At 45.0% G+C, this 14,041-nt stretch overlaps 1 protein-coding gene across 2 annotated transcripts in view; it reads right to left on the bottom strand.

Moving 5' to 3' along the window:
- Positions 1-1,669: 1,669 nt before the first annotated feature.
- ADCY8 (adenylate cyclase 8) overlaps positions 1,670-14,041 on the bottom strand; it is a 367,020-nt gene continuing 354,648 nt past the window's right edge. For both annotated transcript variants that reach the window (XM_063921272.1, XM_063921273.1), the window contains 4 exons: positions 10,427-10,573; positions 7,295-7,387; positions 4,027-4,141; positions 1,670-2,248 (listed from right to left, as the gene is read on the bottom strand). In XM_063921272.1, the coding sequence (XP_063777342.1) occupies positions 1,761-2,248; positions 4,027-4,141; positions 7,295-7,387; positions 10,427-10,573 (843 nt within the window). In that variant the 3' untranslated portion in view covers positions 1,670-1,760. The remainder of the gene's footprint in view (positions 2,249-4,026; positions 4,142-7,294; positions 7,388-10,426; positions 10,574-14,041) is intronic.

Raw genomic sequence — 14,041 nt, 5'->3', positions numbered from 1 at the left:
GTCTCCATGACTCTGTCCTCTCATGGGTGAACTCTTTCCTGTCTAACTGCTCCTTCTCTATGTCCTCCTTTGACTCTACCTGTCCCCCTTTCCCTCTGCTGGTACCTCACAAGGGTTTTTCTTGGTCCCCTTCTCTTACATATATATACACACACCTGGAGACTTGGCAGACTTGCTTTGTAGAAATACACTGTGCAGGTGGATTCCTCTGCATGGGCTGGGCCAGTAATGTCTATGCAAAACATGCCCAGATTTTTTGACCTATATGAAATCTCATCACACACTGCCATACATTCTGTACATAGAGTGATACTTCTTTAATCTATATACTGTAACAGAGTGATACATCTGACTCAGGGGTCTATTCATGAAGTAGTGAAAAGTGTGGGGAAGTGAGTCAGTGGAGAAGTTGGCCATGGCAACCAATCGGCATTGAAGTAATAGGCCCTACACACTGGGCTACATCAGTGAAAGATATGAATGATCTCGTTCATTAATGAACGAGATACCATTCATATCTTTCAGTGTGGAGGCACCAGCGATGAACGATGCACGGCCCCGCGCTCATTTATCGCTGGTGCCCCGTCGCTTGTGCATGCAGGCCAATATGGATGATCTCGTCCATATTTGCCTGCACTGCTATGGAGCCAGGTGACGGGGGGAGTGAAGAAACTTCACTCCCCCTGCCACTGCCCCCGGGTCGCCCGTCGGCCGTATCCGCCGTTGGGAAGCTCAGCGGCGCATCGCGCAGTGTGTAGGACCCATAACATTTATAATTTGCATACTTTACAATTGCACGGAGCAGCTGATTGGTTGCCATGGGCAACTTCTCCACAGGCTCACTTCTCCACTCTTTTCACTGCTTCATGAATAGACCCCTAACACTGAAAAATGCATTTTACTTTCATGGCACACTTCTCAAATTTTAGTTTTGGGGATTTGTGGAGTTTTTATTTTTTAACTATCTTTACTTGGACCGTTCAACTCTACTTTACCGTGCAAGAGACAAAGAGCATCAGATACTGTATAATGGCCCTCAATCCGAGTTGATCGGTCGCAAGGCGAATTTAGCAGAGTTACACACGCTAAGCCTACGCCTACTGGGAGTGTATCTTAGCATCCTAAAATTGCGACCGATGTATTCGCATTATTGCGATCACAAACTACTTAGCAGTTTTAGAGTAGCTCCAGACTTACTCTGCCTGTGCGATCAGTTCAGTGCTTGTCGTTCCTGGATTGACGTCAGAAACACACCCAGCGTTCGCTCAGACACTCCCCCGTTTCTCCGGCCACTCCTGCGTTTTTTCCGGAAACGGTAGCGTTTTCATCCACACGCCCCTAAAACGCCGTGTTTCCGCCCAGTAACACCCATTTCCTGTCAATCACACTACGATCGCCGGAGCGAAGAAAAAGCCGTGAGTAAAAATCCTATCTTCATAGCAAAGTTACTTGGCGCAGTCGCAGTGCGACTATTGCGCATGCGCACTAAGCGAAATTTCACAGCGATGCGATGAAAAATAACGAGCGATCAACTCGGAATGAGGGCCAATGAAAACTAATACATTTTCTCTAATATAATAATATACCTCGTTCTGTTTAATTTTACTAAACTGTCATTTGATGAACTACGTAGTACAGACATAATATCGGAAGAACTGATGATATACTGTTTGTAAAAAAATTATAAGTTTTTATTTGTGTATTTATATATAAAAGAAATACAAAAAAATGAATTCAAAGAAAAAAAAATGTGTGTATTATTATGGCAATTCGGGTTTATCAGTTCCCTCTGTTTGCGCAACGACCTCTGACCCGCTGGATGCGAGTAGTGTCCTCCGGTTATAATGTCCCTTCATGATGGCGGAATTGTTATTTTCATTAAGGATTTGCTTCTGTTTCTGTCGATTAAGAGACTGTACAAGTCCCAGTACAACAGCTGCCAATGAATATTGTCCAGTTATGATTTTTGGCTGTGATATTAATGGATTTGGCTGAACTCTTCCTAGAAGAAAATATGTTTTGATCTTTCCTTCCTGCTCGCTGATGCCCTTTACGTAGATCTCTCCGCGATACTCAAATGCAAAGCCGCGATCCTTCAGAACGTGATATGTATCTTCAGGCACTTGTATCCTGCCACTCACACCCGTACTGTCCATTCTGCTCGCCAGATTAACAGTTTTCCCCCAAATGTCATACTGAGGCTTTTTTGCGCCGATAACTCCGGCAACAACTGATCCGTGACTTATACCTACAAAGGGAAAGATAAAACAGTCTGCTATAAAGAGGAACAAACAAACAAGAAGTGTGATAGGAAAATTAATGAAATATATATCAAACAAAAGGAATATTCCACTTTAGCCCCCCCTTTGAGTAGATTCAACATGTTGGCAAATTACAGAGGTGGTCTTAAATCAGGGTTGTAAAGAGGAGTGTGCCAGAGGGCAAGGCCGAGGAGAGGTGCCCCGTTTCCTAGAGAGGTACAAGGAACCTATCGTCCTGTTTGCGACGCCAATGTTGTGACGTAACATTTGCCAAGGGTGGAGGCTGCCAGCCCTTCTGCTTCATGGGGGAGTTTCTGTCCTCCCTGAGCTCGCCTTAGAGCTGCACCCTGCTAGGGTGAAAGGAATGCACAAATAACCAAAAAAATCAGATTGACAACCAAGTACTTTCAGATATTGAGACTACTTTTGCATGATGCTACAGTACATGGAGGCTATTTTGTTGTTATATTCAGGTGTATTGTTATAGACCCCATGCTTCTGTGTCCATATAGTGGGGGAAGGGAAAAATTCCCACCTGGCCAGTTCTACATTTATGGTTCTATAGACTTGGAAAAGAACCTCGACTTAGAGGTGTTTATATGTACTGTAATTTTGGTGTGATAATCCTCATCACTATATTTTATACTGGTGACAGCCATATAATTCACCATGTAAAGGTCCCGTTTAAACCATACAAAACAGGTGCCCATTCTTGTGACCTTTCATAAAATCCATTGATACAGTATGTATTTTTGAACACATTATACAGTATGTGTAGAGTAGTCTCAGCACAAATGATAGCCTGGATACAGCTGAATGTATACTTTATTTCATTTATCTGTCCTCATACAGTATTGCCGTAGCCGCGCAAAATGTCTCGGCGCGCTAGTTTCCCATGCGACTCTACTTGGGCCGAGTGTCTTTTTCGCTCAAATGTGCCTTAATTGCAACGCAATGCGATAAAGCCGCTACACAAGTCTGCGCTTACTAATTTGATATGTACCTGTATATCAGTTTTCATAACAGATTCATATTCAGTCACACAAAACTCTAACCTGCACTGACAACACCCCCTCCCAATAAGCACCATGCTTGGGACTGTCGGCCTAATGCAAGGTTGATTGCAATGCAAAATCTTCCTCTAATGGGCAAAACCATGTGCACTGCAGGGGGGGGGGGGAGGACAGAGATAACATGTGCAGAGAGAGTTAGATTTGGGTGGGTTATATTGTTTTTGTGCAGGGTAAATACTGTCTGCTTTATTTTTAAACTGCAATTTAGATTTCAGTTTGAACACGCCCCACCCAAATCTAACTCTCTCTGCGCATGTTACACCCCCCCCAGCAGTGCACATGGTTTTGCCCATTAGAGGAAGATTTTGCTTTGCAATCAACCTTGAATTAGACCCAGTATGCCCGCCATCTCCTCAACACATGGACTGACATTTCTCCCAGACTGCCAGCCAGTATCATTCTGTAAATGCAGGTTATTGAAACACTCGGTAGCCATTCAATCATCTGTGCTGACCGGCTGTCCGTGAGTCCAGTTTACTTACAGACTTGCATCCTGGGAGAAGGTTCTGTTGCAGTCAGATAATACTGGGGAACCTCTATGGTTCTACCAGCTGGGTTGAATGAGTAGAGTCCCCATTTAATCTGCTTCTCTGCCCCTATCACTCAGTAGCTATAAGCGTCTTTAAGTCTGCTGTTACCTTGGCACGTCACTGTGTTTCCTGACGGAAAGACACAGCAGTAACAACACTTACCGATGCGCAGCTCAAAGTTGTTGAATGAATGCTTGTTGATCTCCTGGATGCTTTCATTCAGTGCTATGGAGAAGTCAGCCACCGCACACAAGTGCCCCCATTTGTCTTCACATTGCTAAATGATACACAACAAAGGACACATTACGCATACTGCAGGTCACACGGATTTGTTATTCTCCTTGTTGTTACTGTTAAACCCTGCAATTTGGCTGCAGATTTATTGCTTGTTTTTAGATTTTCTTCCACACAACAAACCATTTACAGTTATTAGTCATCCCCGGTAGTCGTAGGTCTCATTAAATCTCTGTAGGCACAGGCTTGTGGGGACAGGGTGATTAATGGCCCAGCTGCAACGCTTGCCTTTTTTACGCTTTGCAGAATGATATCCACCTTGCAGTTCCCCACACGGTACAGTCATACGTTTAAGCGGACGTACCGCCGAGAACGGAGGGGGGACTGACACATAGAACCCTAAGACCTGCGGCGTGTTAGCAGTGTGAGCTCGCAGTGTACACGGTATTACAAAACAAGTGTGAAAGTGGTTGATGAATTGGGAACAAGAAGAACACACGCTGATCACATTACCAGCTTATTTCCTAAGTGCGTCAGCGCAGAAATACCTATTTTGTGATTGGATGACATCATTGCTGCCAGTGATAAGAACTTTGCTCAGGGAACGTCAATAAAGGGGCAGATGTACTAAGCCTTTAATGTGGCAGTTAGGAGCTGGTTGGTACTTTGGGGGGAGAGGTAGTAAGCCTTGAAAAGGTCTAAAGTGGAGAGAGATAAAGTACCAGCTCCTAACTGCCATGTTACAGGTTGTGTTTGAAAAATGATAGTATTTGCTGGTTGGTTAGTAGTTTATCTCTCTCTACTTTATCTCTCTCTACTTTGTCACTATCCAAGGGTTAGTATTTCTCAATTGGGAGGCCAATCCCGGGATCAGCGGGATCCCGGGATTTGGGCCCAAAAATGCCGGGATTTGAATCCCGGGATTGGAGCCTCCCGGAATTCACGGGATTACATTGCGCATGTGCGGGAGGGTGGGTGTAAGTAATACTACTTACTATTAGGCGGGCGGCAGCCATGGAAACACGCTGAACGCGGCGGCACTTCAAATGTAGCGCCGGCCGCCAGCCAATCAGAGCTGGCGGATCGGCAGCCAATCAGGGAAGCTGCCGCAGCAACGGCAGCCAACCAGGAGCGACTGCTGCGGCCACTTCCCTAATTGGCTGCCGGTCCGCCAACTCTGGTTGGCTGGCGGCCGGCGCTTCATTTGAAATGCCGCCGCGTTCAGTGTGTCCATGGCTGCCGCCCACCTAATAGTAAGTGGTATCACTTACACCCACCCTCCCTCCGTGCAGTGCTAACAGCCTCCCTCCCGCACCGCTACCTACACCCTCCCTCCCTTCCGCGCCGCTACCTACACCATCCCTCCCGCACTGCTACCTACACCCTCCCTCCCTTCCGTGCCGCTACCTACACCCTCCCTCCCGTGCAGCTACCTACACCCTCCCTCCAGCGCTGCTCCCTACACCCTTCTCCACTGCCCTTCACTGATCCCTACTGCAACCACGGGATCCCGGGAATTCCGGGATTGACCGTTTTTCAATCCCGGGATTGAAAAAACGGCCCGGGATTGGCCTCCCTACTTCTCACCCTTTATGAGGAATAGGCTGTTTGTGTGTTAGCTGTATGGCTTGACCTATGCCCATTAACTAAACAATTAAAAATATTGGGGTTCATCTAATTGATCGAGAGGGAATCTCTAATACAGATGTGTCCGTATACATCTTTGCTGCAGTCACGGCATACATCCCCGCCAGGTCGCCTGAGAAACTTCTATCACCGGGCTTCTTTTTTGCCAAAAATGCGTCTTACTCGCAACGCAATGCAACGAGGAGAATGTGATACTGTATATGACATCTGTATATCTGTCTGCGGCTGAGTCTCTGCATCTGTATATGAGGTGCTACTATGTAGCAGCGGCAGCTTGTTCCCAAAAAGCTGTTCTCTCTGTATACATACTCAGCCACACACAATTTACAAGTGTCATATATCACATTACTCGGCACAGTCGCCTCGTGCATCCCAAGATGCATTGTTCGGCAAAAAAAGACGCCTGACAGTACAGTTGCACGGGACCTGGCGGGTCACTCACGCCTGGCAGCTCGTGCTGCATGGGGTATTGAGGCTGGATGTATGAGGACACATCTGTAAGTCATTTCACCAAAATGTTTATTGCTTGGCATGAGTTGGTTTGATATGACTTCAAATAGCCTCAAAAAATTCCAAAATAGAAAATTGCAACAAATCACTGTAGGTTACATCCCTAATCTACAAGGAAATTGCCCAATGCCTTAACTGCATGCATGTTGACCAGGAAAAAATGTTGTTGTCATGGTAACGGTAAGCAACAGAGTGGCCAAAGCTATGAAAGAACATGCAAGAACCAAATTAGTTCCAAAAACACACTATCAAATAACATACTCGGGGGAATTCAATTGTTTGAAAAGTCAGTTGGGTGTCTGTTTTTCCCTATCTAATAGACAGGAAAAAACAGACACCCAACCGACTTTTCAAACAGCTGAATTCCCCCCTATGTATGTAGCCAGCAGAGATGGGGCTACAGTGCAATCCAAATTTCAAATAGGGGAGTCACACCAACTGCCGGTGAGTCAGTTTGGGATGACAGTTGGTGGCAGTTGGTGTAGCTCCCCTATTGGAAATTTGGACTGCACTGTAGCCCCATCTCTGCTGGCTACATACATAGGGGGGGAATTTAGCTGTTTGAAAAGTCGGTTGGGTGTCTGGAGCCACCACTGGTAGCAAGTTATATTCCAGCAAAACATTCCATGAAACTACTAGTAGCAACATTTTAAAAATGAGGAAGGTACTGCGGAACTACAATTAAGTGGCAAATATCAGTGAAGTGGTCTTTCCTTATATAGGGGTTGATGTAACAAAAAAAGTGGAGAAGTTGCCCAAGTAGCCAATCAGCCTTGAGGTAGAATTTAGCAAATACATTCTAGAAAAATGTGAGGTGTAAGCTCCACTAGTCCACTTCTCAATTCACCATAGTACTATTGTCACTCGGACGCTCTTTACTGACCTCTATGTTTTTATGGGCAGTTGAAAAATGTTGCTTCATTTTATGTACTGATTACTGGTAAATGCATTTAGTGTTGGCATCCTAGGTCCCATTCTTGCAACACAGTAAAAAAACCAAACATGACAGCACAAAACATTTGGATACACTAATAATTACCTGTTTCTCCGGGGATAACCCAGAGACGGCCATGTACGTACTTCCAATGGTTTTTATCTTTTCTATATCTTGGAATCTCTCTTCATCTAATAACTGAAAGAGAAATGGAATTAAGATGCTGTTGCTGAGTTAGGGGCCCCATACACTAGGACGATAATGCCCGATTTCATCCGATTTAGGGCATTCGGCCCGATATATCGGATGAAATCGGGCATTTTGGAGGTTTTTTCGATCCGATGCACGTTCCCGTGAGCATCGGATAAGATCCTCCAGATTGAATGTGCTGCACATTCAATCACGTCCGACCCCGCAGGCAAGGCTGGGATCGCCCAAGATACATCGTATGCAAAAGGACAGCATACGATGTATCTTGGGTGATCCTGCCCCACGGTAGGCTGCCGGGGGTGATCGTCGGCGACATGTCACACGGACATGTGGCGTTAGTGTATGAGGCCCTTTAGACAATTATATAGATGGGATGGAGGATGGTGGGAAGCCTGAAGACATCCAGCCAGGTAGCCCATATGCCACAAGGCCAGACCTCACCCATTTTGCACACATGCTACCTTACAGCATTACTAATCAGAGGGAGGAGGCCTAATAGCAAGTGTCAGGATTATATTTTAGCATAATGTGATTGGATAACATCCTATCACATGATGTCCTCTTTGCTCAGATACCAGGAGAGCCGACCAGCCAGTTGGAAGAACTATCATTATGTGGTTGATTGTTTTGATCTCTTAAATGCATTAAGTAGCTGGTATATTTAGGTGCTGTATTTCAACCATAACGCTGCAAAAAAGGCAAAAAAACCCCATTGAATTGCAAAGGATCACACTATTACTTGCAGTTACAAACCATATACAGCATACTGTACCATGGGCGGATCAAGAGAGGTGGAAGGTCCCCTGTGTCGGAGTCTGCTATGCATGCGCCATGTTCCTACTGAGATGCCGACAGAGAGGTACTGGGAATGGGTGCAGGCTGTGTGATGTGGGCCCTTCTGGACCCATGGGCCCGTTATAGATACACCCATTATGGTATGCGGTTAGCATAGCGATGAACGGGATCCTGGCTGTCACAACACCGATGCCAGGGGCACCATACCGCCACCGGACTACCGGCGAGGTAGGTGATCCCCCACTGTGGGTGTCCATGACACCCACAGACGGAGAACAGAACCTTTGGCTTTGCTCGCCACTGAGCCAGCAAGGGGCTTCTTTGCACTCGCCCCCCCCCCCCTCCCCTTCCGGCATTCTAATGACCGGGACCCTGACGTCGATATAATGACCGCCGGGATCCCATACTGATCCCCCCATTATAGATCATGTACTGCACCTTTCTGAACTTCAATAACCTGATTTTAAACTACCTGTGCTCTTGGAACGAGTATTACCTGGTGCACTATGGGTTTTATTCTCAAGTCATGTTGTCATGAAATGAAGGAGCATAATATTGTGCATACTGTAGTACAAAAACATTTTGCTCCGAGCACTTGCATTTCTGTCGCCTCTAGTTACTCGGAAGTCCATCTGTCGCAGTTCTTAAAAAGTTTCAGGCATTTCAGGTCATCCAAATATGACACAGATGGCAGCGAAATCTCACATCAAACACATCTAGTAGAACCCTGGCTGTTTATGGCATGTTATAACATATCTCAAACTCCATTTAAAATGTGTTCTCTCTCTGAGGAGACCTATACGGATATATTGATGCAATGAAGATATCCCTCTTAAATTCATGGTGTCTACATGGTGGCACAATGGTTAGCATTGCTGCGTTGCTATTTATCATGTGGAGTTGGTATATTCTGCGGTGTTTGAATGAGCTTCTTCCCGCAGTCCAAACTCTTTTTTTTAAAAAAAAACCTTTTACTAAATTGTCTTGCGCTAATTAGATTGCAAGCTTCTTTGGGACAAAGAATAAAGTGAAAGAGGTCTTGTATTGTACTATGGAATATGGGTGAAAGCTGTTTTTAGCCAACTGCTATAGGCAATGTGCTTCACGGCCCTATGGGAAACCAGACTGAATTTTTACGAACGCCCCTAATTGTTTAATTGCATGTTGCGCTATTTGTTTTGTTTGATATTATAATAAGAATACAGTTCATTTTGACAACAGATCGCTCTGTACATTGAAAGACATTAGGTTTTGCCATTTATCAATATAGGAAGTCACATGGTCGCCTCCTACAGCTTTGTGACCTGGACAACTATTAGTCAACTGAGGTCATAGTCCTTACTGTTCTGTACAGTGGACAGTACTGTGATTTAATTTATTGCCATGGAGGAGTGGCTAAGCTATTTAGAATGACCAATAGTGTCTTGGTTGCATGGGTCATAGGCCTGGTCTAAGTAAATTGAGGCACGGCCACAAGTCCTCCAGGACAGGGTCTACTGATTGGCTCAGGGAGAGGTCATTGCCTTGTTGACTGTAGGAACCAGCGTAGTACTACTGGGTAAGTAACAATACTCTACACATCTATGGCTTTATCTCAGGGAGGTAACATTGGGCATGCTCTCTATTGGGCTACTCTGATCATTCCTAAGACAACTTTAGAAGGGAAACGGCCCTACAGTCACTGTAGCAAGTCTTGCCTACACTATCCTTCCAGAGAACTTGCATGCACAACCATATGCCCTTTTGGAGCTTCATTGGGCAGTGCCCGGAAGAGCAGAGCACAATCGCCTGTGGAGAATGACCTTCATTACTGGAAACCTCCCAACCCTGGGTCCCGTAATGGTCACACCTCCTAAAATGATTGCAATTTCCCCAATGATTATAATTAATGAATATTATAATTCACCCTGGATTTCACTGACTTGTTTAAATGTCCTAGAACCAATCTGAATTTTCATACGTAATGAGTAGATATTTGTACATATGGTTTCAAAATGCATAAAAGAAAAAAAAATCTTCCTTAGCTGTATTGTGTAACGTGGTTGAAGCCAAGTGCAGATATGGAAAAGAACTGTGCGCTACCCTGAATACGTACCGCACTGAGTGCAACAATAGCAAATTATAACACTGCAGGGGAGCGGCAGAGTGAGACCAGGATATAATAAATGGATGATATGAATGGATGGATACATTCTGTGAAGTCCATTACTCCCTCCAACAAGTGACACTTACCTCATCAAAGTCAGCAATGATTTCGTTGAGCAATCGTAGACATTCAACACCTTGGTTATTCATTTCAGTTTGGGAATAAAAATCAGCAAATCCTGGGATGGAAGCGAACATTACACCCACGGCGTCGTAGGACTGAGAATACAACTCCTGGAACACAGCGAAACACACAGTGACATTTATTTCTATCTACTGGAACGGTCAAACACAAAGGGGTGGATTCTGGGTTTGGACAAAAGCAAATTAACAACTGGCTGCTTTTGAAAGTAGCCCACAAATGCTGGACAACCATGTTTTTACTTTGCTTCGTGTGCTGGACTGGGGTATGAAGAGCCCATCAGGGGGAATGGGTGGTAAGGGCCCATGCTTAAGGGGGGAGGGCAGCCAACTCAGAGGCTTGGCCAACTATATAAGGGGACCTAGCCTGCAGACAGCATGGATACTACAGTGCATTGGGTCCTTAAAACCACTGACAATTCATTCAATATAATCTATTATCTACCAGATAATGCACTCTTATTGAAAATATCTTATATATACACATCATATTAATGCACTCTATATATAACTGGGGAATCCTGAACACAATGGCCAGTGTCTAAAACTCAATGAGAACTACTAGTAACTATTACATTACATGCCACTGTAAATGATAAAGGTTCAATTATCTAAGTTATTACCCCTTGGATGACTTAAGTGTTGGTGACTTATATATTAGTTTGTACAACTACAGTATCTTCCTAGTTTATAATGCATAACTTTACATTTTATTTATTTGCAATCAAAATTCTATTAACCCAAATGCTAATTTTGGTTCAGAGAAGTGTGACTCTTGGGTTAGGTTTTATAGATCATTTATGTTTCTGGTCTGTCAGATGACTGACCCTCTAACAGGTGTGATACGGTATGCCGTTGGGCGGGATACCGGCAGTCACATGATGGCTAATCCCGGGGTGGCTAGGGCTAAGGACACAGGAGGTGGCGGCTACGGATAACCCCCCTCCTGTGGTGAATAACCATAACCACCCTCCGGGGGCCTAACCCTCACCCTAATACTTACCATCGGGATGCCATCGGTTGGGGTTCCAGGAGTCGGGATCCCGAGTGGGGTTGGGATTCTGGCGTCGGTCACCTGACCACCGGCATCCACAGCGCCGGGATGCTGACTGCATCCTCCTCTGAGTAACAATGTATAATGTGAGTGTACAGTCTGGAATCGTACATTAGAGAAGGGGTGGGGTCCTCAGGCAGTGGTGCCCACTGGGAATTTCCCCTGCACCCTGGTGGGCCAGTCCCCAATAATCCTTATAAACCAGGAAAAAGATCTCACGGGATAGGTATGGGATCCCAGAGGTAGGGATCCCGGAAGTCAGGAAACCGACACCGGGAACCCGACAGCCAGAATCCCGGTAGTGAGCGCAGTATTTCCCCTTATAGGCTTGCTGCGCTCGCCCCACTTCGGGTCCACTATTTTATATTCACCCTGTGGTGGTGGCGTGGACCACCATCCGAGTGGGAATACCGGGCTTGGGTTAGGATTCCGACAACCGGCATTTCCCCTGCTGTTGGTATTCCGGCGTCAGTATCCTGATCGCCGTGATCCCGGCAGTCGGTAATTTGACCGCATACCGATCTCACATATGCTCTGCAAAAGTTTTCTATAGAAGCTGCTGCACTGAGAACTTTCTAGGGATATTTCTGAGAATGTACTTTCCAGGTGTTGAGGGATAAGACAACTCGTCCAAGCATAAGGAGCCCATAATTGTGATAAATGTTGCAGAATCTGGATATACCAATAATAAGGAACAGAGGAAACTCCCTATACAAAGTCAGGTGTTTGCCGCTGTAATATAGAAGATATTTTGTTGCCTTAGTTCTCACTTATCACTATTCCACCAGCTGCTCAGATCAGAAAGCATTACATACCCGCATAGCGGAAGACTGGGCTGTGACCAGCGCAAAACAGACAATTACACTGGGATCTAAGGGTCAAATTTACAAAATGTTTCCTGTATGTCGAAACATTGGATAACCCAGAGTGGTCTGTAATAACAGTAATCATTGTGTAGGTATGTTAATTACGAGTCTTTTTCATCATTATAAACACTTGAATAAACACATAACCTGATCATATATTTGTATCTGGTAATGGCCTTCTGCTAAATGATCGCAACCCCTGTGATTACATGCAATATAAAGCTGCCACTTACCACCAGCAAATGCCCCCTCTGTAATGTAAGTGCAGTGGTGCAGCCGACCCTCGTACATTCATGTTGCTTCTCAGCAGATAATGGCAACTCTAGAACTGTCACTTTATCATTTACAATATATTTTGTGCTTTCTATTGACGACAATTTTGATAATGGTGGAGGAATAGCTTTGGGTATTTTACATGCATTTTGCTGTTGTTTTTTTTTTTATAGAGCTGGAAGGATTACTCTAAAAGTTCAACTACACTGTAACATAGGGGGTCATTCCGAGTCGTACGCTCAGAAAATTTCTTCGCATCGCAGCGATTTTCCGCTTAGTGCGCATGCGCAATGTCCGCAGTGCGACTGCGCCAAGTAAATTTGCTATGCACTTAGGATTTTTACTCACGGCTTTTTCATCGCTCAGGCGATCGTAGTGTGATTGACAGGAAGTGGGTGTTTCTGGGCGGAAACTGGCCGTTTTATGGGCGTGTGGGAAAAAACGCTACCGTTTCTGGGAAAAACGCGTGAGTGGCTGGAGAAACGGAGGAGTGTCTGGGCGAACGCTGGGTGTGTTTGTGACGTCAAACCAGGAACGACAAGCACTGAACTGATCGCAGATGCCGAGTAAGTCTGGAGCTACTCAGAAACTGCACAGAGATGTCTTATCGCAATGTTGCGAATCTTTCGTTCGCAATTTTAAGATGCTAAGATTCACTCCCAGTAGGCGGCGGCTTAGCGTGTGCAATACTACTAAAATCGCCTTGCGAGCGAACAACTCGGAATAAGGGCCATTATTCCTTTTAATCCTAAAGCCCAGATTTATCAAGTCTTGTAGAGTGATAGATTGCACGGTTATAAAGTACCAACCAATTAACTGACATGTCACAGGCTGTGTCTGAAAAATGACAGTTAGGAGTTTATTGGTTGGTAGTTTATCACCATGCAATTTATCACTCTCCGAGGCTTGGTAAATCTGGGCCATATCTTTATGTGTACCCAGTCCCTGGCTACAGGTGTGCAGGATTTGTGGATGTTCGCTGATTGGCTCCGTCACGTTCCAAGCACTGTGATTGGCCTAATTCTCTAATGGCCGTTATTTATTCTTTGTCTTTTGGGCGAATCGGGAACAATTCTCAAAATAATCTACCATCTGGGGATCTCTAAACGTATGCCCTAATTTCCAAATCTTTCCCTACAGACCATTTTGGTGGTCTGTAGGGAACTACAATAATAGGCTGTACTATAAGGAATATATTAGATACAGATGGAGCCACGATAATCTAGGCTTCTCTGCTGCACCTAGGCACACCAAGGTTTATTAGTATAAGCCTTTCATCTATTGTTCTCAGCTGCAATACAATACAGAGAGAACAATACAGCATGGAATGAAGTCATTGCAGCAGGGGATTAAGTCCGACTGCCCTGT

The sequence above is a fragment of the Pseudophryne corroboree genome, chromosome 5 (genome assembly GCF_028390025.1).
Source record: "Pseudophryne corroboree isolate aPseCor3 chromosome 5, aPseCor3.hap2, whole genome shotgun sequence".
Classification (NCBI taxonomy): Eukaryota; Metazoa; Chordata; class Amphibia; order Anura; family Myobatrachidae; genus Pseudophryne; species Pseudophryne corroboree.
This window is presented reverse-complemented; position numbering and strand designations above follow the sequence as displayed.